Source organism: Paraphaeosphaeria sporulosa (genome assembly GCF_001642045.1).
Source record: "Paraphaeosphaeria sporulosa strain AP3s5-JAC2a unplaced genomic scaffold CC84scaffold_12, whole genome shotgun sequence".
Classification (NCBI taxonomy): domain Eukaryota; kingdom Fungi; phylum Ascomycota; class Dothideomycetes; order Pleosporales; family Didymosphaeriaceae; genus Paraphaeosphaeria; species Paraphaeosphaeria sporulosa.
The window spans coordinates 414509-436829 of record NW_017253371.1 but is presented as its reverse complement, the minus strand read 5'-3'; the positions used below and the strand labels follow the sequence as shown (position 1 = coordinate 436829).

The following is a 22321-nucleotide window of genomic DNA, read 5'->3' as shown; positions in this document are numbered from 1 at the left end:
CGCAACAACCTTGCACCACTGCGCTTTTTGCCTACTCGAGCGTAGACGCAGCACTGTCATGCAGCTTACACCCCACTGCTGGTAAGGAACATGCGTCACGCTTGGCAACGTATCCGACGCACATGCACACGCACACACGAACAACGCCCACAATGACATTTTGACTGCATTAAATATCTTTGTGCGAGTACTGTACACTTTATCTAGTGCCGATGCCTTGTTGTTGCAGCATCTAGCATCGCTTTGTCACGTCGCATCACGTCGCTACATGCGCTCCCGTCTCCGGGGTGCGCTGCGTATGATGTTGTCCACCCGTAGAAGCAACTGTGGGGAATTAGTACGTTTTAGGTTTCCGTAGCGAATGGGGTGCACATACCTCTGCTGCCTCCGAAGCCGAAGAGACGACTGCGCGCTTCAACTTGTAGCTTTCGATAACACCGAGCTCTCGCATGTCGGTGATGCCGCCGCCTGGAGTGATGAGGTCCAGTCCAGAGCTGGTCAGACCAGAGTAAACAGCTTTCCGGAGTCGAGAGACGAGATCGCTTGAATCTAGACCAGCGTTGTCCGCGAGGATAGTGGGCAGTTGTTGGAGGGCCTTGGAGAAAGACTCTACAGCAATCGCCTTCTTTCCAGCGACGTTCTGTGCCGCCTCTGCAACTGCCTTGGCCATGTTCATCTCGGCACAGCCGCCACCCAAGGTCACTCTCGGCTCCTTGACCGTCTGCGAAAGCACAGCCAGAGCATCGTGGAGTGATCGCTCAGCCTCGTCGAGAAGCTGCTCAGTTGCTCCACGCAGTACGATGGTGCATGCTCGACCTGCTGCTACGCCCGAAAAGCGGATTAGGGTGTCCTCTCCAATGATCACCTCCTCGATCAAGTCGCAGTGACCGAGTTTGACTTGCTCTGGGTGGTCGAAAGTAGATGTGATCTCTCCTCCGGTGACCAAAGCCAACCGCTCAACACCGTCAAAGTCGGCGTGCTCGATGGAGCAGATGCCGGCGTCGGCGAAGAGCTGCTCCGGCCAGTTGTAGATCAATTGCCTGTTGACGAAGCAGTTGATTCCGTGAGACTTGATGCGCTCGACCTTTGCCTTCATCTTCTCGCGTTCGGCCTTCTCCAAATCCGCGAGCGCGCCTGTGGAGTCCACCTTCACTCTCGCGCCAAAGATCTTGATCTTGTCGGTGTCCATAGCCGTGTTCGCAACCAAGATCTTTGCATTCTCTATCCGCTTGGGCTGGTTTACGCCAAACTTCTTGTCTAGGATGAATCCCTCGTCCAGGTATGAGTCCTTCAACTTTCCTCCTGCTTTCTTGATGATCTGAATATGCGTGAGGTCGGTGGAGCCCTTCATCCTCAGGACTGCATCTACAGCCAGCTTCGCGAACTGTGTCCGGTCTTGGCTGAGCACCTTGGAGCTCAATGTGGTCCGCGCAATAGCCTCGAGGTCACGTCGGAACGCCTCCTCGTTGCTGCTGTTGTTGACGGCGAGCTTCTCCAGAGCCTGCAGCGCAGCGGTGCTTGCTATTCTGTAGCCCTCGATGATGGTCTGCGGGTGGATTTTCTGGTCGACGAGCTTCTCTGCCTCTCGCAGCAACTCTGCCGCCAGCACGGTCACTGAGGTGGTGCCGTCGCCGACTTCGTCATCCTGGACTTTTGAGATGTTTACGAGAACTTTTGCGGCAGCGTTGTCGAGGGCGATGGCTTTCAGAATCGTGGCGCCGTCGTTGGTGACCATAATCTCGCCGGTAGAGCTGCGGACCGTGAGTGGAGCTCGAGAGGGACAGGACGAGTTTGGACACATACGCAGACTGTAATATCTTGTCCATGCCCTTGGGGCCCAATGTGCTCTTTACGAGGTCGCCGACGGCAATAGCGCCCACGAAGGCGGAGAGGCGCGCATTCTCGCCCTTCTCTTCCGTCACGTCCTCTGCGAAAATCTGAGTGGGGTTTTGGTACGACTAGACGTATTTCAGTGAGCGAAGGCCACGGCCAGCGAGCAGGAAAAATCATACCATTACGGGACCAAACGATAGACAGCGAAAGGAGGGTATCTACAGAAACGTGGGGTAGTTGGTGGTGCCTGGACGACGCGAAACTTTTTGGGGTGCCCGCCGCACTGGAGCTTGCGGCTGGTCCGTGCCTGTCAACACTGCCAAGCGTCGTCTTTCTGCCTGGACACTTTGCATTGCGACAGACACGACTCGACGCTCGCTGCTGCACGATCTTTCGCAAGCCTTCCTGGCTGAGCACAGAGAGCTCTGATAGAGTGGAAATCCCCGGCCTCGCCAATTGCGCCTTCCTCTCCCAGAGCCGCCATGTCCAAGCGGCATGCACTCGAGCCGCTCGAGGATGTAGCCGATGCGCCGTCGCCAGCCTCGAAACGGGCGCGCGTGGAGGATGAGGACATGTCGACTCCCGAGCCGCCGAGCGGCACCACCAACGGGCATCTCATGCTCCCCCGGGTACGAGACCGAGACGTGATAGACATTCTCGGCGCAGATGCGGAGGAGCACGCGGAGCTCGTGGAAGCGGGAGCTCTGGACGAGGATGATGACGACGACGAGAACGAGCCAGCGATTGGCGCTCCAAGGCGGCAGAAAGCACCGGAAGCTGGATACACCGACCTCTACCTCGACACCATCGACCGCAAAGTGCTCGATTTCGACTTCGAGAAGCTCTGCTCCGTCACGCTGTCCAACATAAACGTCTACGCATGCCTCGTCTGCGGAAAGTACTTTCAAGGACGGGGCCCCAAATCGCAAGCATACTTCCACGCGCTCGACGAGAACCACCACGTATACGTAAACATGGAGACCAAGAAGGTCTACGTTCTGCCGGAGGGGTACGAGGTCCTGTCCAAATCGCTCGAGGACATCAAGTTTGTTGTGGATCCGCGACTCAGCAAGTCAGAAGTTGCGCGGTTGGACAAGGATCCTAAGGTGTCTTGGGATTTGTCGAACAGGGAATACATCCCGGGCTTCATAGGCATGAACAACATCAAGGCGAACGACTACTTCAATGTCGTAATACAGGCTTTATCGCACGTTGTCCCACTTCGAAACTACTTCATGTTGGAGAACTTGTCGAGTCGGCCACAACTTGCGCAACGATTCAGCACCCTCGTTCGTAAGATCTGGAACCCCCGCGCTTTCAAGACCCACGTTTCTCCACACGAGCTGCTGCAGGATATTGCGCTTCGGTCATCCAAACGATTCACCCTCACCGATCAGTCCGATCCGGTGGACTTTCTGTCTTGGTTCTTGAACAACCTACATCTGGCGGTCGGTGGATCGAAAACGAAACCAGGATCGAGCATAATCCAAAAGATCTTTCAAGGGACGCTGAAAGTCGAATCACAAGAGATCACAGCCCGTGCGGATGCAGGCGACCGTCTGCGGTTCGAAGACGCGGCTGTCAAGACCGACATCACCAAGTTCCTCGTCCTCACATTAGACTTACCAGCCGCGCCCTTGTTCCAGGACGCATTGGAAAAAAACATCATCCCCCAGGTCCCCCTTACTACGATCCTCAACAAGTACAACGGTCTGCACGCCCAAGAGAAGATGAAAAACCGGGTGCGCTATCGGCTACTACACCCGCTGCCCCCTTACTTGCTGTTCCACATTAAGCGCTTCAGCAAAAACAAGTTCGTATCCGAGCGGAACCCCACCATCGTCACTTTTCCTGCGCAGTCTCTCGATATGGCCCCCTACGTCGAACCGAATCCGAAAGAGTATCCACCAGGCGAACCCATCTACTACGATCTCGTGGCCAACATCACCCACGAGGCCGTCAAGAAGAAGGACGACAGTGTGGAGGGCGAGCAGGACATGAAGGTCTGGAGGGTGCAGCTGAAGGATCGAAGCAGGGATGAGTGGTATGGCGTACAGGACCTTTTCGTAGAGAAGGAGCGAGGCGAGACACTGTTTACGAAAGAGAGCTACGTGCAGGTGTGGGAGAGGCGGAGAGGGCAGGCTGGTCCAAACGCCGTCAACAAGGGCAAAGCGAAAGCATAATAGATGCCCGTGGTATTGCTGTTGGGAGTGCCCTCGCCTTGCCAGATGGAGATTTGCGCCTATCTCTTCTTGTACTCTAGAACATGAGGAATACTCTGTCGTTTTGTATACCCAAAAATAAATCGCACCAATCCACATAATGCACCTTTATCGCAGAGCTTTGACTGCACAGTACAATAGTCATGATCACCTTAGTGACCACCCATCATTCAGGGTCCAACAACTTGAATGCCTCGGTTCGGCTAACCAACCATGACCCCATTTCCCCATTTCCCCTGCTCCCCTGCTCCCCTGCTCCCCTGCTCCCCTGCTCCCCTGCTCCCCGTCCGTCGACAACCCACCATTCCCAGAGCAGCCAGATTGTATGTTTTTTCTATACCTATCTTACACCAAGCTATCGATATGTCCAAGCCTAAGATTACCCTTTTCGTCGATATCGTGAGCCCGTTCGCGTACCTCGCATTCTACGCTCTGCATGTAAGCTGCTTCTCGGCTATGTCAATGGGCTATGCGAATAGATAGATTTGACTATTTTCACGTTTCGAAAAGAGCTGGAGGTTGTAAATGGGCACATACTGACTGCGAGTAGAACTTTCCGGTCTTCAAGCAATGCGAGATCAACTATGTGCCGGTGTTTCTAGCGGGGATTATGAAAGCGTGTGGTAATACTCCTGTGAGTTACAACATAATTCGTCTTTGGCATACCGAGAGAGCTAATCCGATGTTTTCGTATCTAGCCGCTCAAGATCAAGAGTAAGTTCACATCCACGCATCTTGCCCTGCACTCTCCAATATGAAACCACGCGGACATCCCTCCCTCTCCAACAACCAGCTCCGCAAAACTCACGCACCCCTCCTGACACCCCTGCAGACAAAGACAAATACATCAACACCGAACGCCTCCGCTGGTCTTCCCTCCTCAACATCCCCATTTCCCAATCCCCACCCCCAGGCTTCCCCACAAACACAATCCTCATCCAGCGCGTGCTCACCGCAATCTCCCTTTCGCACCCCACCTCCCTCCCCAGCGCTCTCGCTCTCTTCTGGCAGAGCTACTGGGTCCACTGGAACGATCCTTCGACCGAGGAAAACATGCTTGCCATCCTCAGAACAGTTGTTGGAGGTGATCAGGAAGCGAGGAAAGTGCTGGAAAAGAGTCGCGGGGAGGAGGTGAAACAGAAGCTTGGGGAGGATACGGAGCGGGCGGTGGGAGAAGGGGCGTTTGGGCTGCCGTGGTTTGTCGGTGAGTGCTTGAGCTGTCCGTAGTAGGGGAGATTGGATTTTGGCTAACGAGGTACAGCGACGAATAACAAGGGCGAGACGGAGCGGTACTGGGGTGTAGATCACCTGGGGCAATTGTGCGATCACCTGGGTCTGGAGCGGCCGGTGGGTAGGGGGTGGAAGGCGCTGCTGTAATCGCGTGGCACTGATCCACCAGACTTTAGAATATGTCTCAAGTGTATTGGTATCCCAGTCAATGTAATGTACAAACTCCCGTCCCACTTCAGCACACCCTTCCGCCACACAACCCCATCAAACGACACCACCGTCATCCTCCCATCCCCTTTTCCTTGTCACGGTCTCGCGCCAGCCCCAGTACCTACATACCCCATTCCGTGCTCAAACCCATACTCCCCAGTTCCCCTCTCCAACCTCGACGGACTCCTCGGCGGCAGCGGCGGACTCTCTGCGCCCTCCCTCCCCATCTCCACCTCCATCTCCCGCCCGCTCTCCTCCCGTATCGGCGATGCCTCCATATTCACCGCCGGTGGTGCCCCATATCCCGACGTCGGCCTGTGGCTCGTCCTGAACGCGCTGGAGTACCCTCCCGTCTTGGGGTGCGGCGTCGGCGGGTGGTCCGAAGATCGAAAAGCGCCGTACTCTGAGGGCTGGGAGTGTAGGATGTGGGTGGCCTCGTGGCTTGGGGGGGAGGGGGTGTGCTGGATCATGGGGGTGTGCATGTGCATCGGTGTTTGATTTTGGCATTCGTTTTGGCTATGGTTCTGGCTCTGCGTGTCGGTTGGAGAGCGCAGATGGTGCTCAGTCGCCACGCTGTTTGCATTTGGCGCGGTCGCGGAATAAGGGATGCTGTATGTGGTGTCGTGCACGATGGAGTCTTTTTTCTTCTCTGAGAGGCCGTAGGCAGGCTCGTGGGCGAGGTGGCAGTGGTAGTAGTACGCGAATGCGATGGTTGTGAAAAGGAAGAGGAGGCTGGTGATCAGTCAATCAGCATGCGTCCTCTAGCTATTCGTCTTGTTTGGCATGAATCTGGACTCACAATTCTATTACCACAAATACAGCAGCTGCGACACCGCTTTTCCACGCCCCTCTGCACTTCGAGCATATTTGGAATACCTCGTCGACAACTCTCAGTGCCTTGCCATACTCGTGGAAGATATCTAGGTACGATGCCAATGCTGCAAAGGACGCCAGCCAAAATAGTGAAGCAACGAGGTCCAAGACGAGCGCGATGCGTGGATCATAGAGGTGGCGTTGGGAGATGTGGAGAGGGGTCGTTAGTGGGAGTACAGAGAGAAGCGTCAGAAGCGCAATGATGATGGTGGAGATTAGAGGTGCTTTGAACTTTAGAGCTGTCAGATACTCGTCTCGTTGCATGTGTCAATCGAAGTCACTCACGGGACCACCACTATCGATGGAAAGTGAATATGCAGTCGTAGCAATAATTAAGACAGCGAAGAGAGCCTGCAGGAAGCGGAAGGTGAGGAGCCACGGGTGAACGGGGATGGATCCGCCTTTCAGGATGTTTGCCATGGCGATTGGTGTTTCGAAATGTCTAGAAGTAAGTCTGAAAGATTTGGAAAACAAGAGGAATTGTTTGGCCTAAGTGAGTCCATGACGGGGGCGCGAACATTATAATTAAGACAAAGAGGTATTACTGGTGGAGGGATGGATGGTCGTCGTTCGCGGTCGTTGTACGTTTGCGGAGCACTGGAATGTGAAAGGAGATTTCCTGTTTCGGGAAACACGATCGGTCATACAAACTCTAACCAAATGTTTTAGTGCCGAACTCGAAATGTGATCAGAATCTGGGACCGGTACAGCGGAGGGTGACGCGAACTATGTGTGCATGCCAATTGAGTTGAAAAAGCTGAGGTTCTGGCGAAAAGGCAAGTAATCCAAGCTTGTGAAGGTCATTGACGTCCAAGAACCCGTTGCATACAGAGCGCTACTCCAATTAATATAGAAGACGGGCAATTGCGCGCCCAGTGAAGCTTGTGATGAATAGTCCTAATTCTAATTGTTTTAGTACTGCATTAGACCTCGCTGGGCAACAAAGCGTGCCCAGCTCTTCTCAAGGTAGTGTACGACATGGTAATTAGGTTATGGAGAACACTCGACATATGTTCGTTTAATTCTGGAGATGCTGGCCACCTAAACTAACAAGGCACGACCCTGATATGTTCAACGCATGTGACAGGTTTCGAGGAGGGTAGCATTACGCGGATAGACCAATGGGCATAGCTAGCGGCCTAACAATGTCGCTCGCAAGCTTTAGTTCACTGCCTTCAATACAGTCAGCCTTTAATCGATTAGCGAAACAGTGTGGGAGATCGGGGTACATTCATGTCTATCATTCAGCTGTCAGCACGTATGTAATGTTTCATCGGCGCATTCGACAGCCTCAATCCATATCATTCATCTCCGGCTCACATCTGGCCTCTCTTATGCCGTTTGTGTACCATATCCTCTGATCTGCTCCGCGAATGCCCAGCTCTGGTTCTCCAGCTTCTCGTCCTCGTGAAGCTCCACACCCTCCTTGGTGATGGTAGCGATGGAGTATTTGTCCATACTCCTGGCATCCCTGTAGAAAAGCACCTTCATGCACTCCTTGACAAGCTTCACGGCGTCCTCCTTGGTAACGTTCTCCACCGAAGCCTCATCGGGAATTGTCCTCCTCATGATCGGCTGTGCAAGATGCGCTCCGAAGCCGGTAGCAAGGGTGGGTGACGAAAAGGTGGTACCCAGCAAGTCGGCGCTGGCGAGGAAGGGCTTCGACTCTCCATCTAGCCCTGCGATCAGGAGATGGTTCCATAGCGGGTTGAAGTCGGAGCGACGCTTGTACATGACCTTGGCGAGGTATGTGTGGAGGTTCTTCGCGTTCAGCGGGTCGTCACTGCTTGCATAGTTCTCTCGGATGTCAAGGGAGTTGAGCAGACGGTCGAGGTACTGCATGTCTGATACGTCGCCGCCGAACCCCACCACCACCGTCTCGTTGAATTTCCGTAGACGCTTGACGTCGGTGAACCGGGCGAGAGAGCCATATGAAGCTATTGGATCCCGTCAGTAGAAGCCCGGTTATCACAGCTGTTGCAAGTGTTGTGCCATACCCAGGTTGTCTGCGGCAATCACAACGCCATCCTTGAACTTGGCTGCTACGACTGATGTGCCTGTGACAATGGGCTGTTGTGTGTGTTGGTTTGGTCCGGCAGCGGTCTGGAAGTGCGAGTGGTCATATGCGCCGTACACATCGTCCCTAGGCTGGTACATCGTCAGTAACGACAGCGGCCTCTGGTGGCTGGCTCAACTCACGCGGCCCCAAGCTTGCGGAAGGTGGTTCATCTTGAGATTTTCGGTCTTAGCGGTCAAGCAGGAGAGGAGGTGGGGTTCGTAGAGGTCGTATCGTGGGGCAAAGGTGTCGTTGATGGCAAAGCTGCGGAGGTGAGGGCGTTTAGGCAGCTTGACGCGCATTGCGACCCCGGCCGGTGCCAAGACTTGACATGGCCCAAGCTCCCGGCCGTCACTGCCACTTTCAATATCTCCACATTGACCTCCAGACAACAATCATGCTCGGAATTGACTACGTGAGTAGTGACGAGGAGGACGTGGCGCCTGTCGTCAAACCTGAGGTTAGTTCTGGAAATACTTGAAGAAAGGACGCGATAGCTACTAATATCGAGTTGTCAAAACCACCATCTCGACCAGCAGCTGCATCGATCGCAGAGCCTGTCCCAGCACCAGCGCCTTTACCTAGTGAGAAGGTCCCGACACTCACAGCTCTGCCAGAAGGACCCTCTCAAGGCCGTAAGCTTTCACTGCATGTCATGTCGCCCGCGTACTCTATCTAACTTTGTGCCTTTTCTCAGCCTCTGCAATTCCTCAGATTGAATATGATGAGCCAACCGAGGGTGCTTCGCCAGGGTCTCCCTATACTTCCAATCGTCTGATGATTCAAAATCTGACCTTGCCCAATGTCCCGAATCTCAATATACCTCCCTCACCACCAGGCTCGCCACCACGGAGAGCAACCCAGAAGTTTGCACAGTTCCTCGAACTGAAAAAGAAGGGACAGCACTTCAACCAGAGACTGGAGAACTCATCTGTCGTACGGGATCCGAATCATTCGAGCAAGTTGATGGACTTTGCCAGCGTGCGTAACCTCGTGATAAGTACTCCGCACTGCTTCCTAACACCATTACTCAGATCACCGATGAGGATCAACATGCTTCAACCCTACCAGAAGGGCTCGGTGTGCCGGTATTATGGCCAGACTGGGCATATGGCGAGGCGCTCAATGCTTCTCAGAAGAAGATTACCAAAGCCAGGGAGAGTGAACGATCGAGGGTCCCGCGTGGGTTAGTGGATTTTGTACCCGCTAAAAGCGGTACTTCTAGCGGGTCTGGCACACCCGCGGGGAAAGGGCCGCGACAGAGTACAGCTGAAAAGGTCGTTAGAGGGACAGACAATCGATCGAGGGAGAAGCGATAATACGCTACGTATCAAAATACCCAGACGCTCGTACATTGCAGAAGACGAATCCGTTAATTCTATATCGAACCAGCAAAACATGCATAATGCTGAAATCAGCCATGAATGTCTCTGCTCGGCTCGCGTCCGTCCCTTGTGTCAACTTGAGGACTAGACTGGAGGACTAACGTGGAAGCGAGAATTAAACCGAGTGCTAGCAATCAATTCCATATAACTTAGGCTGCTATCTGTGCCGGGATGTTGAAACTTACATAATGTCTTGTTGTGAATGTCGGCATCACGTGTGATAGGTCCAAGGGCCCGTGCGCAAGCTGGGCGGAAGGTGCCATCGTAGGCACCTTCCGCGTCGTCAACGCAGCAGCAGCAACGACCACCCCACGCCACACCCCTCTTCGCACGCCAGTTCGAACCTGCACGGCTTCCCCCTTCCACGCAGCATAGTCCGACCTCAGAACCCCGCATACTGTCCACGATGTCAGCAATCTTCTCCGGTGCTCCTCCGCAAGGCGGTCCAGGCTACTCGTTCAAGCAGACCCCCACAGCGGCTCCGTCAGGCGAACGACAGCACGGCTTCTACCCGTAGGCTGCTAACGCACACTACATCATATCCCAATGCTTACATTTGTAGCTACACCGACAATGGTGGATCCACACTCGGTATCTCGGGCGCTGACTTCACCATCCTTGCTGGCGACACTCGATCAACCTCGGGCTACAACATCAACACGCGGTACGCACCCAAACTCTTCAAGATCGGTGGCGAGGGGCCAGAGAACAAGGGCGCGCGAATAGTACTCTCGGTCGTCGGCTTCGCGGCGGACGGCGACGCGCTGAAGGAGCGCCTCGACACCATCGTCAAGATGTACAAGTACCAGCACGGCAAGCCCATGTCCGTGTCCGCATGCGCACAGCGCCTCAGCCACATTCTCTACAACAAGCGATTCTTCCCGTACTACGTACATGCAATTCTGGGTGGTCTGGACGAGGACGGCAAGGGCGCATTATACTCGTACGATCCGGTCGGCAGCTACGAGAGGGAGCAGTGCAGGGCTGCTGGTGCGGCAGCATCACTCATTATGCCCTTTTTGGACAACCAGGTCAACTTCAAGAACCAGTACATGCCGGGAAGCGGAACGGGCCACAACCTCAAGGCGAAGGCGGCTGAACCGCTGCCGCAGGACCACGTCGAGGACTTGGTGAGGGATGCGTTCACGAGCGCGGTGGAGAGGCACATTGAGGTCGGTGATGGTCTCCAAATGATGATCATCACAGCAGATGGCATCGCCGAGACGTACACGCCGTTGAAGAGGGATTAAGGAGGGTACTTGGTCGGGGCGGACGAGGCCAACGACTTCTTGGCCTACAGCATAGCCGGTTTGTATGAACAGTATCTAACGGCAGAACGAAGCAATGACACAGCTGTCTGAAAGACAAAATACATACACATGATCTAACTTTTCGTTCTCCCGTCACGTCCACTTCTTTAACTCCTTCCTTCCCATCCCATCATCCCACTCGATAGCCTTCACCTCGCTCTTGCTCATCATTCGTCACCCTCGCCCTGCTCCGACACCCACGACTCGGACGAGGAATCGCTGCACAAGATGAAGCTCTTCACCGCTGTGGAATTATGCATCACCGTACTGCGGTCGGTGCTTGCGTTCATGCCAGGTCCCAATAACACCCCCTTCGATTCTACCTCGGTTCTTAATGATGGAGCCTCTGATCACTCTCCCAATCTTTCTCGGAGCAAGCACCTTGACCATCAGCTAGGTTCTTCAGAATTTAAGAAACATGATGTTTCTCTAACCTAGAGAAGGGAATTGACTAATGGCAACTGCGATCCAGGGCTTAGTTCTGGTGGTCCTACTGGCAATACCCGACCTTGGCCCAGACGTATTGGGTTGAGAGAGGTTGCGAAAGGAGACGCTTCTACCATCCCTTACTGTTTTTTCGACAAGCGCTCCTATGACGAGCTGCTTGGGTACGTACTGCCGGGGCACGAAGTGGGTGTCTCTGATGTCAATGATATGCGAGAATCTCGGATGTTGTTTATGAGCTGGAGTTAGAACATCTGCTTTTTTTCTCTTTTCCTCAAATCTCTAACAATTCACTGACTGTATACCCTCCCTTTAGTCCTGTCAAAGAAGTGATCGGGCTCTGGCAGGATGCATTAGGTGATTTTAAATGCGGCAAAGCCGGGCCTGAGAATCGTCACAGCCTGGCTTTCAAGACCCTCCCGCGTGGCAACCCCAAGATTCCGAACCCATACTGTTGTGATGGATACAACTATAGTGAAGAAGGGAATGAGCTCGATCTACGTAGAGATCTGCGGTGCGTCTCCTGGAATTACGAATACAATATCGACAGACTTGCGATTCATTGGGTTGATAAGGTCAAAAAGGGTGGCGATATCGTTGCCACCGTCAGCTACACTGATGGTACAAGGGAGGGACGACACACCCTATTCATTTCGAAAGGCAACAATAGACTCCCTGATATCGCGCACGAACTTGGGCATGGTGAGTAACAAAGATCTCAGAACCTTATAACTATAGACCCGAGTCCGCTAAAACTTCGCAGTCTTCAGTCTGGCTTACGAATTTCCGCGATGTTTCGTGATGAATACATCCTATTCAATCGTAATAATTTACGAGGTATGCAAGAGACGGTCGATGGGGTACTCGATGCTCTTAATCATAGTCTTTCTGGGGAGGAAGTCTGGCAAAACCTATGCACCGAATCGGACTGCGCCAGGAATTGGGTTGCACTATCCTTCGGCTTCACAAAGGGTGACAAGCTCGAAGATGGAGCAGATCTGGACGGGCCGGATGGATTCGACATGAACCCAATCATGATGTGCTCTTTCGCTGCGGGGGCTCCAATTAAGGACGTTACCAAAGGCACTGCAGTATCGGTCAAGCTCAAGAAAAACTCCAACGGTCAGAAATACGTGGACCCTGATGACTGGGAATTTCCGACCCACATCGTGTATCACTGAAGGATGCGGAGTTCGTTCACCGCATCTATCCTTGGGGGAAAGCATCGAGTCCAACTCATAAGCGGCCAGAGCAGTCTCAAAAGCCACTTGGTCTCACCCGCCTCCATATAACCACCATCAGCCCCAATCCAGAACCCACTGCCTTTGGTGTCTCACCGCATCCACTCGAATATCCCCGCTGCTGCTGCGCGCCACCGACGATGAAGCCATTTGCCTCTTTCATCGCGTGGTCGTTCACGCTGCAGTGGGCGCTCGCTACGAGCTTGATTCCGGACACTGATCTCACCTAGTCTTACTGCAGTCGAACACAGGACATTCCAGCTCGCGGAGCCCCAAGTCTCCACCCTCCTGGGAGTACCCAGATGGGCTATGTAGAATGCGTATGTACCTGCTCTTCCCATGTGTGCACATGTGCAGCCGAGCAACTACTAACGCTCAAAATCTGGTCATGACCTCCGTCATCTTGCAAATTTGCCGATATCAACTTGGCCGTTTCGGCATGAGCTAAAGAACCCCGGTAAAGGCTACCTGCGCACAATCCCGTACTGCTTCATCAAGAATCGCTCGTTCGAGGAAATTGGAGGGCTTTCCTGTGGAGTGCGAGCAGCTTTTAACCTCTGGACCGATGCTCTGAAAGCAGAGCCAGTGCACAGTCTGGACACTCGCTTGCATTCTGGACAACAAAAAATACGATAAGCACAAAGCACTATGAACTTGGTTAGGAACATGCACCTCTGGATTATGACGATGAATCTTGTTGTGAATGGGACGACAAGTGGCTTGAAGGCACCCTGGCCATACATTGGGTGGAGGAGGTCAAGCTGGAACAGTCCACTCTCGGGTATACTGATATCGCAATAACCCTGAAAAGGACCGAAACTGGATAGATGTGACTGAAGGCGCGACGACGGTTGGATATTGCACACGAAATTGGACACGGTCAGTCTGTACAATCGCTGAGGAGGATCAGGCCTGGATACGTTATGCAATCACCTTGGTACTGCGATGGATTACGACGCACCAACCAATAATCAGATCATGGATGATTGTCTCGACCCCGTTATCCGGAGGCTTCGACATGGATTTACTCATAATGTATGCGTCGGTGCACGGCTCCTACGCGCGAGACCAAATCGATCTAAAGTCCCGCGATCTTAGTTGGAAGGTTTCAATGGCGAGAAGATTCCTGGGAGCGAGTTCTTGATTCCAGAGCTGAAGAGACCATCTTTACTCGATGTTGAATTTGTGAAGAAGTTCTATCCTTGGGATGAAGTAAGATATCAGAAATACCAGCGCAATAAGAAGGATCCAGGTTCGAAATCTTGATTTTCCAGCCGAGAACGTAGATGGCGCAGGTCGACTCTTGAGGCTCAGATGTACATAGAACATGAACAGGAGGTGAAGCATATCTATTGTAGACTATCGAACGTTTGAGCATGCAGTCACTTCTTGATGTCCGCCGGTTCTCTGTAACCGTAGCCTGGTTCGAGCCGGCAAAGTTGGTGATGCCCGAGCCGCAATTAGCAAAATAATCGGATGCCATGTGATGATAATAGAGATACTTCTTTCAAAAATTGCAGAAGCTTGCATCTGGCCAACGCGTCTCACGATTGTACCCGAGGATCCTGTCGCTAGCACTAATGACCGTATCATATATGCGCCCCCACACGATGCACGATTGAACAAACGCGAAGCAAGAATCAGCTCGAACTTAATGCAGCATCTCAAGTTCGCATTCCGGGCCGGATGATGGAACGTGCTGTGACAAGCACGTGGCGTATCGGACGGCTTCTAGGTCGCGCCTGGCGATCGTCCGATCGGGACCTTCTGGAAACTGCAATACCCGGGCTCACCTGCTAGTAGGAGAACGTGAGATCGTTTCAAGGTGAGCGTTCGGTGAGACTTGGTGATTTGCAGCTGGTGCGACACAGTGGTGAGTGACATTAAAGTTTGCCCTACTGTGATAGTACAGGTAGATCTGCATGCGTGGACGGTAGCGCGGGCGAGCAGGATTATCGATATATCAGGTCCATCACGCCGAACGCGTCGCAGCACGAGCACGAGCACACGCGGACGGCGCTTATAAGTGTCAAGCTGGATGTCAGAGATGGAAAACATGTTGGCTCGTCATCCGTATTCGTGGACAGCGCGTGGTCGCTTGGCTAAGGTCGCGGCCGGTGCTTCAGATTCCGTCGCATGTGGAGCACTTCGTTTCATCCTCATCTACCCAAGCTTTCAGCTGGACCAGCGAAAACGGTCGTAATTCCCAGCGCAATGGTATCCGGCTCATCAACAAGAAAGGCTGTACATATTTTGGGTTTGGAATACGAAGTAGCGTTCGAATTGGACTGAGAGTGTCCATGCTTCATTTCCAGGATCGGAGCCTCATTATTTGGATGAAAACCGGAACCGCTCTTTAATCCAAGACGACGCGTCGCAACTCTCCTGTATTCAGGGACGACACCATTAGCTCTTATGGATTGCGGAACTTAGCATCCGGATCGATCCCCCGCGACCCGCAAACGCCACACATCCCGCAGAAGCGTTCCATCGATCGTTCGAAAAATCTGCCACTCATACATGAAGGTCACGACTCGCCAAAAAGTTGTTCCAAATTTTTGAGACCGGTTTTGACAACAACATTGCGCCTCGGCTGATGCCTAGACTCGACCAGGCGACCGGAAGTCGACCTTTCCACCACACGCATCCTGGGACCGGGGAGTATCAAGGCGGAGCTTTGCCGTCGTTCGGAGAGGTTTTGTTTTGGTCAACAGGCTCGAAGTCATCACCACTACAAAACGAACACGACGGTAAATTTGATCAACAGGAACCCGTATTGACGCATCCATATCTTGGAAACCACTCTACCGGTATCTTCACATCGATTCCCTACGTTTCGGACAGATGCGCTTGCCTTGCAATGATGCTCCATCCACTGCTCTACATTCGACAAAGTTTCTCAATTCCCCATGTAAGTCGTACCATTGTCCACCCCTTGTTGCCTACATACAAGATTGATCTTGACAAGGCTCCGGGCATACAACCTCTGCCACCACCCCGTCTCTTTGACGAATCTCGAGCCGCAGATATCGTAGCCGGAAATGTCCTCCTTCAGCTTGTGGGAACTCTGTTCTTCGTTTTGCGAATATACTCTCGCCTATGGCTAACCAAGTCCTGGAAAGTAGAGGACTCTCTCCTTACGATTGCATGGGTGCGCCTTACAGTCAGCCCTAGTTTTTCACACTGACTCCATCAAGGTGTTCGCTACCGCCTTCAGTACATGCCAATACGGCCAAGTCGCCCACGGTGCCGGTCACCATCTCGGCGTCGTCCTGCACAATGACCCTAAGGACGCTGTGGAAAGCCAGAAGTGGGCCTACGCCGCCAACCTCATCCTCTTCCCCGCGCTTGCATTCCCCAAACTCAGCATCTGCGATGCGTACTCCCGCATCTTCGGCGAAAGCCTCATGAACCGCCGCATGATCTACGCCCTGATCGTCCTTGTCGCAATCCCTAATATCCCTTTCTTTTTCCTAAGCGTCTTCCAATGTACGCCGATACATGTGTACTGGACCGAAGGCCGCCCGTTCGAGAAGTGCCATCTCATCGACTTCAAGATGTTCTACATCCACGGAGGTCTGAATATCTTCTGCGACGTCGCGCTCATGATAATCGTCATGCCGCGTGTGCTAGAGCTGCATGTCGGCCGTCGGCAAAAATGGGCTTTGGTCGGAATAGTAGGGCTGGGTTCGCTGGCTGTTATCGCTGGTATCGTGCGGATGACTCGCCTTTCCCTGACATTGTCGAAGCCCAACTTCGATGCTAGCTGGGACGCATACGATGTCTCCATCTGGACCTCAACTGAAATCTACGTCAGCTTGATATGCGCTGCTGCCCCGGGCATCAAGCCAGTGGTTTCTCTTGTGCTTCCGAAACTACTTGGGTCTTCGCTTGGGAGTCGGGCGCGCACCACGACTGGAGATGGACATGGTGGTGCTGCACCGATTGAGCTGCATTCAAAGATGAGAAGAGCGACTATCGGCAGCGCAAGAACGAGGAGAAATACGCACGAAAGTATCCTAGACGAAGCAGATGGACCATATGCGGAAGTCGGCAGAGGTGTCGATACGGAGTCGCTGGGTTCAAAAGAAGTCAAACCCGCAAGACGACACACGAAGAAGGTGTCAGAGATACTGATCATACAATCGAACGCTGTGTGAAATGGGACTTGAGGACATCGCCCAAAGCCGCCTCAGATCTGGAACACGGCATGCCTGCACATCAATGTTGCTATGTCAGGTGCATCATCGCACTCTTGGAGTCGGGATTTCACTTCGGGAATTGTGGAACTTATTTTGACCGGAATACCCGCCCTTGCGTTTTCGCAGTGTCGCTGCGAGGCAGTCTTCATCCTTCGGCTCCACACCACTCTCAGTAGAGCTGAAGAACGACGTGTACATTCTGGACCGCAAAGGTGTCTCTTATGAAATAACGCAGAGCCATCAACTAAGGCAGGCAATTGATACCTGGGTCTTTAATCACCAAGCAGATTCGGGTTTGTCGTTCCCACGTCCACCTTGATAAATGTCCGACTGACCTACCAGCACAGTATCTCAAGAAGCCAACATGACGCAGTTGCCTCCAACTTCATTTCAGGTTCGGTCGATATCACCCAGCAAGCTCAAACAGCAGCCAGCCAGGACCCGGGGTTGAACGTATGTCGAAGGAACTCGAAGAAGTGAAAGGACTAAAAGTGTCGCGCATCTTCGAAGCCTGTACTTCAGCCCGTCCATAATGCGACCGAAGCAGCGACAGTCACTTCTACGTCTAGCAACAAACCATAGTCGATGCGTGCTTACCCCAGGAACAAAAGATACACAGCTTTGTCGTGGTGGGAGCAGCTCTTGCAGACGCTCATCAAGTTAATTATGATGTCTGCTGTATGCTACGGTCTCTGGAAGCTTTTTGAGGCTTTTCTAAACTGGTTGGTCAAGGACGCTGCCTACACGGGACAGATCACTCTTCACTACAATGGAAGGTGGTACACAATCCAACTCTCGAGGCCTGCAGCTATACAGCTATTGACACAGCTATTGGTAGAAATCTATAGAAGATGCATGTCCATGGCAATTAGACGTTAGCTGCCCTGTTTCGAAGGGAAAGGAAATTGACCTCGTGCGTCATACCATCCTGTCCCGTGATAAGAAGTACAATTGCAAGCATGCTGCCTATGTGATTGTCTCACACCCCCCTCCTCTCCGCTATCAGATTTGCTGCTTGGACTCTACCATCCTGTCCTTGCAAACTGCAGATGGTGATGCCACTGAGTATACTGATTCTCCCATGCACCATTGAAGTCCTTCATGGCCACTTCTGGGTTCGCACCAAGTATCACACAACCGATTGCTTCCTCGAACAACTTGTGAAGGTGTAGTGATGCCAATTGCAAGCTTCGGTCTGTGAATGAGTCCCATCTGTTATAAGCAGTAATGAGGTGCACGTTTGATGTTATCAGTGACTTTGCAAGGGTTCTGCTAGGGTCAAGGCGTTTGCAAAACCAGCAGAACGGTTTAAGGTAAGGCTCATCCATGCCGAAGCGCAAGCTCCTCTCACGAGTGTAAATCCAGATGTCAATATGTTGTAGATTGGTCAGCTTTTTGGCAACAGTCTTACAGGTACGGTTCCAGCTGTGAAGGTGTTTCTCCTTCCATCGAACGTCCTTGGTCTCCCATGGTTCGCCATAGACACGGTAGTGCAGCTGTATCTTGGCCACATTGGCCAGATTAGTCGCCGAAGGAACCTTCAAGAAATTGGCGATCCGGCTGGGCGAGTCGAACACAAATGTTGTGTTTAGGTAAAAGAAGCCTATGCACTCGGTGTATACCTGTTTGCATATAAAGATCAAGCCAGTAAGAGATGTGTTCCAACGGGTATCGAGACCTTGAATGCGCTCATAGCGACCTGTGCGCGAGTTTATTAGTACTCTAAAGGGTTTCAACGCTCAAAAAGCGGCTCACTCCTCTGCTTAATGTATATTGCAGTCACATAGAGTGCCCGTATTTTGCGGATCAGTACGTTCAGTATACATACCCAGAACTCTGGAAAAGCGCACGTCCGCTACAGGCGCCGGCCTTCGCAAATAATGAGCGTAGATATCGCTTGATCGACGATTTCGACTGAGGAACTTGAGGCACTCGCGTTGCGTGTGACCTAGCTTCGCGCCCATCTCGACGAATTCGCATTTGAAGCCCCTTTGGAAGTGGTACTCGTAGATTTGATTCCTAATTTCCCCGGGAAGCTCCAAAAATCCAACACGCTTCTTCAACGTGACTCTTGGCCGCGTGTGCGCGAGGGTGCCGCATTTCTTGTTCATGTTGAAGGGCCGGGCGACAACGGTGAGTGCAAGTTGGGCTGTCAAGGGAGTAGGGTTATCAGTCAGTGATAACAGAGATCAGGTAGCAACCAACGAGCTCTCCGAAAGTGAAAGAAGTGAGAGAGCGACAGGTGTTTGTTCGCTTGGCAATTGAGGAGGTTAGAGAGTGCTCTTTGATATTGCGAAATCGTTAGTCACTGCCAGGTTAGTCGGTGTCATGACCGAGCCGGCCTTTCGGTGACAAGAATGGTGAAGCTGATCACCGCCTCAAATCACAGGTGCAGTCGTGCGGTGAACGAACAATGAAAGGCGAGACCGAGATGAACATTATGGATCCCTCGCATCTGCCGCGCGCTAAACCCGCCAAGCTTAGCGCCAATCAAAGTCATCGTGCATACCACCTTCCCCCCACCGAGGTCATACCCCCAGAAACCTCGCCATGCCTCTCTCAGTCCAGCCCATCCTCCTCCGCAACACCGCCGCCCTTCGCCCCGCAGCACGGAACTTCACCACCTCCTCCAAGACTTTCTCTCGTCTCCGCCAGCCCGGCGAGCCCACCGGCCCTAACGAGCCCCCGAGCCATACTTCCTCACCGCCCTCCAAGTCGCCCCTCAAGGTCTGGCCGATCATCTTCATCTTCTGCGCGGGCAGTTTTATGTTCAAGAAGATCGTCGACCGACAGCAAGAACTAGGCCAATACAAGCCTCAGGGTCCCGTAGCTGGCCACTCGCCCAGTCGACCATAAACAACAATCGTCACGATGCCGGCGATTGAGAAGCTCGGTGCGACCACACGCACGTCTCCGCTGTGGTCTGCCGATAAAGTCACTGTCATCTTTGTGCTTGGTGGACCTGGCGCCGGTAAGGGCACGCAGTGCAGCAAGCTGGTGTCCGACTATGGCTTCAAGCATCTGAGTGCTGGAGACTTGCTTCGCGAGGAGCAGGACAGGCCTGGCAGCGAGTTTGGAGAAATGATCAAGACGTACATCAAGGAGGGCACCATTGTGCCGATGGAGGTGACCATCCAATTGCTGGAGAACGCCATGAAGAAGGCAATGGAGGAGGAGAACAAGAGCACTTTCTTGATCGACGGTATGCACCCTTATCGTCTATTAGTTTCTGAGGTGAAAACTCACCATGTAAACAGGTTTCCCACGCAAGCTCGACCAGGCCCATGCCTTCGAGCGCTCCGTCGTTCCATCAAAGTTCACTCTCTTCTTCGACGCCCCCGAAGACGTTATGCTAGAGCGTTTACTCAACCGCGGCAAGACTTCCGGCCGTGCAGATGACAATATCGAATCGATCAAGAAGCGATTCCGCACGTTTGTCGAAACCAGCATGCCTGTAGTCGACGAGTTCGAGAGCCAGAAGAGAGTGATCAAGGTGAACGCAACCCGCACGCCAGACGAAGTATACCAGGACGTACAGACTAGGCTGAAGGAGTGGGATATTGAGCCAATTACGCTCAAGTTTGTCAAGACTGATGCGTAGTTAGACAGCACATCCCGGCGTAGAAGTAGATGCTTACACTAGCGTAAACGGAATTGACAACAATCGTACTATGCTCTTCTTAGGTGTATCGTGATTGTCAAGTTTGAAGTGTATATTGCATTTCTATCATTGCAGCACTCAGGCTGCGATTCCGGCCATTACCAAGAAAGCCTCTGATGCATTCGCTTCCAACCCTACCGTTTTGACGAAAAAAGCAAACAAGCAAGCCAGCAACACCCCGATGCCCCGGTCATTTAGTCCATCTCGTCATCAATCATAGGCTTCTGCTGTCGGTTGTTGTTGCCGCCGCGTGCGCCGCCCCTGTTCACCTGCGCCAGCTTCTGCTCAATCCTGTTCTGCTCATCTTCCTTCTCCTGTGCGAATCTCGCCTTCTCTTGCTGAACGACCTGGAGGACGGCCTCCAGACCGCTCCGCCACATGTCCAGTCTCGATGAGACTTCCCGCCATTGCTTCTCTCCGAATACGCGGTACGTCGATCGGTGGATGAGGAACGTCTGCTTGAGCTGGCTGAGCTTACCCTCGACGAGGCCAGCACGGATCACATCGATGACCCACATCTCGACGTCCTCAGATGGGATCTGCAGTGACTTGGCGATATGTGCGTATGGCAGCTCGCGGGTCTGCGCCGCTGATGCGGCTATTGAAGCAAGAGTGAGGAGTCGCATCTTGCGGTTGAGAGCAGCGCCGTCGAGGCCAACCTCATCAATCCAACCATCGTGCTCATCCTTGAAGTCATTAAAGTCGTCCAGCAACTCGGAGTTGAAGATCTCGAGGAGTTGGAAGTATATCGGGTCGGAGTTGCGGAGCGCCTGCACAGAGTCAAGGCCGGTAAGGTCTTGGAAGTCGAAGTGGCTGGGGTGAATGAGGGCGGACTTGAGGGCACGAATAGAGAGATCGCGGGCTTCCTGGGAGGAGACCTGGTCCGCGCTGAATGTCCGGAGAGCGCGAAGGAGGTATGTGTATGCCTGCTCGTCCTCGCCAGCATCGGCGGCAACGTCGCTCACTGCCAGGTACAATTTGCGGTCGTCTGCCTCCTCCGTCTCCCAGTCTTCGAGCCACTTGTCCAACTGCTTAAGTTGTGGGCGCAGAGTTTCGAAGTTCGAAGTCGCCCGGATGACCCGCAGGATGGCAAGGAGAACGTGGAATCGGAGCTCAGAGTGGTCTGAGGGGAGGGTGTTAAAGACGGTGCTGAGTACCGACAGAGCGAGTCCACCACCGTTAGCGGGCGAAGAGGAAATCGGAGCGCTGAGGTGAGCGCAAATCTTGGGAAGGAACATGGGAACGTTCGGCGACTGTCGGACGAGGTGGATCAGGAGGTTGTATGCTGCTATGAACTCTGCGCGTTGTAGCATTAGTATTGTTCTTCCACAAATTGCATTTGTGACTCCGTACCCTTCTCTGGTGCCTGGTTCAGGACCTGGCTGCCCATGACAAGCTTCTTGAGGACCTCATCCTTTTTGTTCTCCTTCAAAAGCTCCACAGTCTCGGCCTGGATCGCCGAGCTTTCATCTCCCTGGGATTTTTTGAGGCTGTCGATGTATTGTGCGAGCTCGTCGGCAAGCTCTTCGAAGGTGCCCTCGATGAGCAGGGTAGTCTGAGGACCGGGCATATTGATGGTTCGCGTAGGAATATGCCTCGAGGAAGGGAACGGGTGGGGATCACGGTGCGCGCGTTGTCGTAACTTCGTCAAAGG

General features: G+C 53.1%; 12 protein-coding genes across 12 annotated transcripts; 7 read left to right on the top strand and 5 right to left on the bottom strand.

Annotated features, from left to right (window-relative positions):
- Positions 1-138: 138 nt before the first annotated feature.
- Positions 139-2103, bottom strand: CC84DRAFT_1155260 (uncharacterized protein). Its single transcript, XM_018176925.1, has 4 exons — positions 2013-2103; positions 1804-1958; positions 377-1751; positions 139-324 (listed from the first exon to the last, which is right to left on the bottom strand). The coding sequence occupies exons 1-4, from the start codon at positions 2013-2015 to the stop codon at positions 265-267; spliced, it is 1593 nt and encodes a 530-aa protein (XP_018030811.1). The 5' UTR covers positions 2016-2103; the 3' UTR covers positions 139-264.
- A 75-nt stretch (positions 2104-2178) lies between these two features.
- CC84DRAFT_1168544 (cysteine proteinase) lies at positions 2179-4153 on the top strand. The gene has a single exon (XM_018179427.1). It carries the CDS (start codon positions 2316-2318, stop codon positions 4014-4016), a length of 1701 nt encoding a protein of 566 aa, XP_018030810.1. The 5' UTR covers positions 2179-2315; the 3' UTR covers positions 4017-4153.
- Positions 4154-4346: 193 nt separating this feature from the next.
- CC84DRAFT_1168543 (HCCA isomerase/glutathione S-transferase kappa) lies at positions 4347-5480 on the top strand. Its single transcript, XM_018179426.1, has 5 exons — positions 4347-4493; positions 4606-4689; positions 4754-4769; positions 4888-5259; positions 5317-5480. The coding sequence occupies exons 1-5, from the start codon at positions 4419-4421 to the stop codon at positions 5430-5432; spliced, it is 663 nt and encodes a 220-aa protein (XP_018030809.1). The 5' UTR covers positions 4347-4418; the 3' UTR covers positions 5433-5480.
- Positions 5481-5590: 110 nt separating this feature from the next.
- Positions 5591-6788, bottom strand: CC84DRAFT_1209403 (uncharacterized protein; the record flags this gene model as incomplete). Its single annotated transcript, XM_018182218.1, has 3 exons — positions 5591-6227; positions 6295-6599; positions 6654-6788. 3 exons carry the CDS (start codon positions 6786-6788, stop codon positions 5591-5593), a joined length of 1077 nt encoding a protein of 358 aa, XP_018030808.1.
- A 633-nt stretch (positions 6789-7421) lies between these two features.
- Positions 7422-8650, bottom strand: CC84DRAFT_1168542 (20S proteasome subunit beta 7). Its single transcript, XM_018179425.1, has 4 exons — positions 8568-8650; positions 8366-8516; positions 7598-8305; positions 7422-7541 (listed from the first exon to the last, which is right to left on the bottom strand). The coding sequence occupies exons 1-3, from the start codon at positions 8595-8597 to the stop codon at positions 7701-7703; spliced, it is 786 nt and encodes a 261-aa protein (XP_018030807.1). The 5' UTR covers positions 8598-8650; the 3' UTR covers positions 7422-7541; positions 7598-7700.
- Positions 8651-8809: 159 nt separating this feature from the next.
- On the top strand, positions 8810-9938 carry CC84DRAFT_1263410 (uncharacterized protein). The gene is made up of 4 exons (XM_018185238.1): positions 8810-8884; positions 8936-9059; positions 9122-9405; positions 9459-9938. Exons 1-4 carry the CDS (start codon positions 8822-8824, stop codon positions 9741-9743), a joined length of 756 nt encoding a protein of 251 aa, XP_018030806.1. The 5' UTR covers positions 8810-8821; the 3' UTR covers positions 9744-9938.
- Positions 9939-10096: 158 nt separating this feature from the next.
- CC84DRAFT_1263409 (proteasome subunit beta type-1 precursor) lies at positions 10097-11216 on the top strand. The gene is made up of 2 exons (XM_018185237.1): positions 10097-10322; positions 10372-11216. The coding sequence occupies exons 1-2, from the start codon at positions 10216-10218 to the stop codon at positions 11057-11059; spliced, it is 795 nt and encodes a 264-aa protein (XP_018030805.1). The 5' UTR covers positions 10097-10215; the 3' UTR covers positions 11060-11216.
- Positions 11217-11996: 780 nt separating this feature from the next.
- Positions 11997-12842, top strand: CC84DRAFT_1230482 (uncharacterized protein). Its single transcript, XM_018183696.1, has 2 exons — positions 11997-12265; positions 12334-12842. The coding sequence occupies exons 1-2, from the start codon at positions 12023-12025 to the stop codon at positions 12742-12744; spliced, it is 654 nt and encodes a 217-aa protein (XP_018030804.1). The 5' UTR covers positions 11997-12022; the 3' UTR covers positions 12745-12842.
- A 2289-nt stretch (positions 12843-15131) lies between these two features.
- CC84DRAFT_302083 (uncharacterized protein) lies at positions 15132-16980 on the top strand. Its single transcript, XM_018185800.1, has 3 exons — positions 15132-15715; positions 15773-15955; positions 16002-16980. Exons 1-3 carry the CDS (start codon positions 15401-15403, stop codon positions 16962-16964), a joined length of 1461 nt encoding a protein of 486 aa, XP_018030803.1. The 5' UTR covers positions 15132-15400; the 3' UTR covers positions 16965-16980.
- A 1048-nt stretch (positions 16981-18028) lies between these two features.
- CC84DRAFT_1155243 (uncharacterized protein) lies at positions 18029-19117 on the bottom strand (the record flags this gene model as incomplete). The annotated part of the gene is made up of 2 exons (XM_018176924.1): positions 18029-18705; positions 18835-19117. 2 exons carry the CDS (start codon positions 19115-19117, stop codon positions 18029-18031), a joined length of 960 nt encoding a protein of 319 aa, XP_018030802.1.
- A 411-nt stretch (positions 19118-19528) lies between these two features.
- Positions 19529-20676, top strand: CC84DRAFT_1168537 (UMP-CMP kinase-like protein). The gene is made up of 2 exons (XM_018179424.1): positions 19529-20208; positions 20264-20676. The coding sequence occupies exons 1-2, from the start codon at positions 19878-19880 to the stop codon at positions 20605-20607; spliced, it is 675 nt and encodes a 224-aa protein (XP_018030801.1). The 5' UTR covers positions 19529-19877; the 3' UTR covers positions 20608-20676.
- A 32-nt stretch (positions 20677-20708) lies between these two features.
- On the bottom strand, positions 20709-22316 carry CC84DRAFT_1155240 (PCI-domain-containing protein). Its single transcript, XM_018176923.1, has 2 exons — positions 22021-22316; positions 20709-21964 (listed from the first exon to the last, which is right to left on the bottom strand). The coding sequence occupies exons 1-2, from the start codon at positions 22235-22237 to the stop codon at positions 20862-20864; spliced, it is 1320 nt and encodes a 439-aa protein (XP_018030800.1). The 5' UTR covers positions 22238-22316; the 3' UTR covers positions 20709-20861.
- Positions 22317-22321: the final 5 nt, after the last annotated feature.

Excerpts from the sequence above, each read along its gene's own strand:
- CC84DRAFT_1168544 (XM_018179427.1), top strand. The coding sequence starts at position 2,316 with ATGTCCAAGCGGCATGCACTCGAGCCGCTCGAGGATGTAGCCGATGCG.
- CC84DRAFT_302083 (XM_018185800.1), top strand. The coding sequence starts at position 15,401 with ATGCCTAGACTCGACCAGGCGACCGGAAGTCGACCTTTCCACCACACG. Across the intron at positions 15,716-15,772 it reads AAAGTTTCTCAATTCCCCAT|GCTCCGGGCATACAACCTCT; the intron begins GTAAGTCGTACC and ends GATCTTGACAAG. Across the intron at positions 15,956-16,001 it reads CTCTCCTTACGATTGCATGG|GTGTTCGCTACCGCCTTCAG; the intron begins GTGCGCCTTACA and ends GACTCCATCAAG.
- CC84DRAFT_1155240 (XM_018176923.1), bottom strand. The coding sequence starts at position 22,237 with ATGCCCGGTCCTCAGACTACCCTGCTCATCGAGGGCACCTTCGAAGAG. Across the intron at positions 21,965-22,020 it reads GAACCAGGCACCAGAGAAGG|AGTTCATAGCAGCATACAAC; the intron begins GTACGGAGTCAC and ends TACAACGCGCAG.
- CC84DRAFT_1155260 (XM_018176925.1), bottom strand. Across the intron at positions 1,752-1,803 it reads GACAAGATATTACAGTCTGC|CTCTACCGGCGAGATTATGG; the intron begins GTATGTGTCCAA and ends CACGGTCCGCAG. Across the intron at positions 325-376 it reads CGGCTTCGGAGGCAGCAGAG|TTGCTTCTACGGGTGGACAA; the intron begins GTATGTGCACCC and ends AATTCCCCACAG.
- CC84DRAFT_1263410 (XM_018185238.1), top strand. The coding sequence starts at position 8,822 with ATGCTCGGAATTGACTACGTGAGTAGTGACGAGGAGGACGTGGCGCCT. Across the intron at positions 8,885-8,935 it reads CGCCTGTCGTCAAACCTGAG|TTGTCAAAACCACCATCTCG; the intron begins GTTAGTTCTGGA and ends ACTAATATCGAG. Across the intron at positions 9,060-9,121 it reads AGAAGGACCCTCTCAAGGCC|CCTCTGCAATTCCTCAGATT; the intron begins GTAAGCTTTCAC and ends GCCTTTTCTCAG.
- CC84DRAFT_1168542 (XM_018179425.1), bottom strand. The coding sequence starts at position 8,597 with ATGAACCACCTTCCGCAAGCTTGGGGCCGC. Across the intron at positions 8,517-8,567 it reads TTCCGCAAGCTTGGGGCCGC|CCTAGGGACGATGTGTACGG; the intron begins GTGAGTTGAGCC and ends ACGATGTACCAG. Across the intron at positions 8,306-8,365 it reads GATTGCCGCAGACAACCTGG|CTTCATATGGCTCTCTCGCC; the intron begins GTATGGCACAAC and ends GGGATCCAATAG.
- CC84DRAFT_1168537 (XM_018179424.1), top strand. The coding sequence starts at position 19,878 with ATGCCGGCGATTGAGAAGCTCGGTGCGACCACACGCACGTCTCCGCTG. Across the intron at positions 20,209-20,263 it reads GAGCACTTTCTTGATCGACG|GTTTCCCACGCAAGCTCGAC; the intron begins GTATGCACCCTT and ends CCATGTAAACAG.
- CC84DRAFT_1263409 (XM_018185237.1), top strand. The coding sequence starts at position 10,216 with ATGTCAGCAATCTTCTCCGGTGCTCCTCCGCAAGGCGGTCCAGGCTAC. Across the intron at positions 10,323-10,371 it reads CGACAGCACGGCTTCTACCC|CTACACCGACAATGGTGGAT; the intron begins GTAGGCTGCTAA and ends TTACATTTGTAG.
- CC84DRAFT_1230482 (XM_018183696.1), top strand. The coding sequence starts at position 12,023 with ATGGATACAACTATAGTGAAGAAGGGAATGAGCTCGATCTACGTAGAG. Across the intron at positions 12,266-12,333 it reads CGCGCACGAACTTGGGCATG|TCTGGCTTACGAATTTCCGC; the intron begins GTGAGTAACAAA and ends CGCAGTCTTCAG.
- CC84DRAFT_1168543 (XM_018179426.1), top strand. The coding sequence starts at position 4,419 with ATGTCCAAGCCTAAGATTACCCTTTTCGTCGATATCGTGAGCCCGTTC. Across the intron at positions 4,494-4,605 it reads TCGCATTCTACGCTCTGCAT|AACTTTCCGGTCTTCAAGCA; the intron begins GTAAGCTGCTTC and ends GACTGCGAGTAG. Across the intron at positions 5,260-5,316 it reads TGGGCTGCCGTGGTTTGTCG|CGACGAATAACAAGGGCGAG; the intron begins GTGAGTGCTTGA and ends AACGAGGTACAG.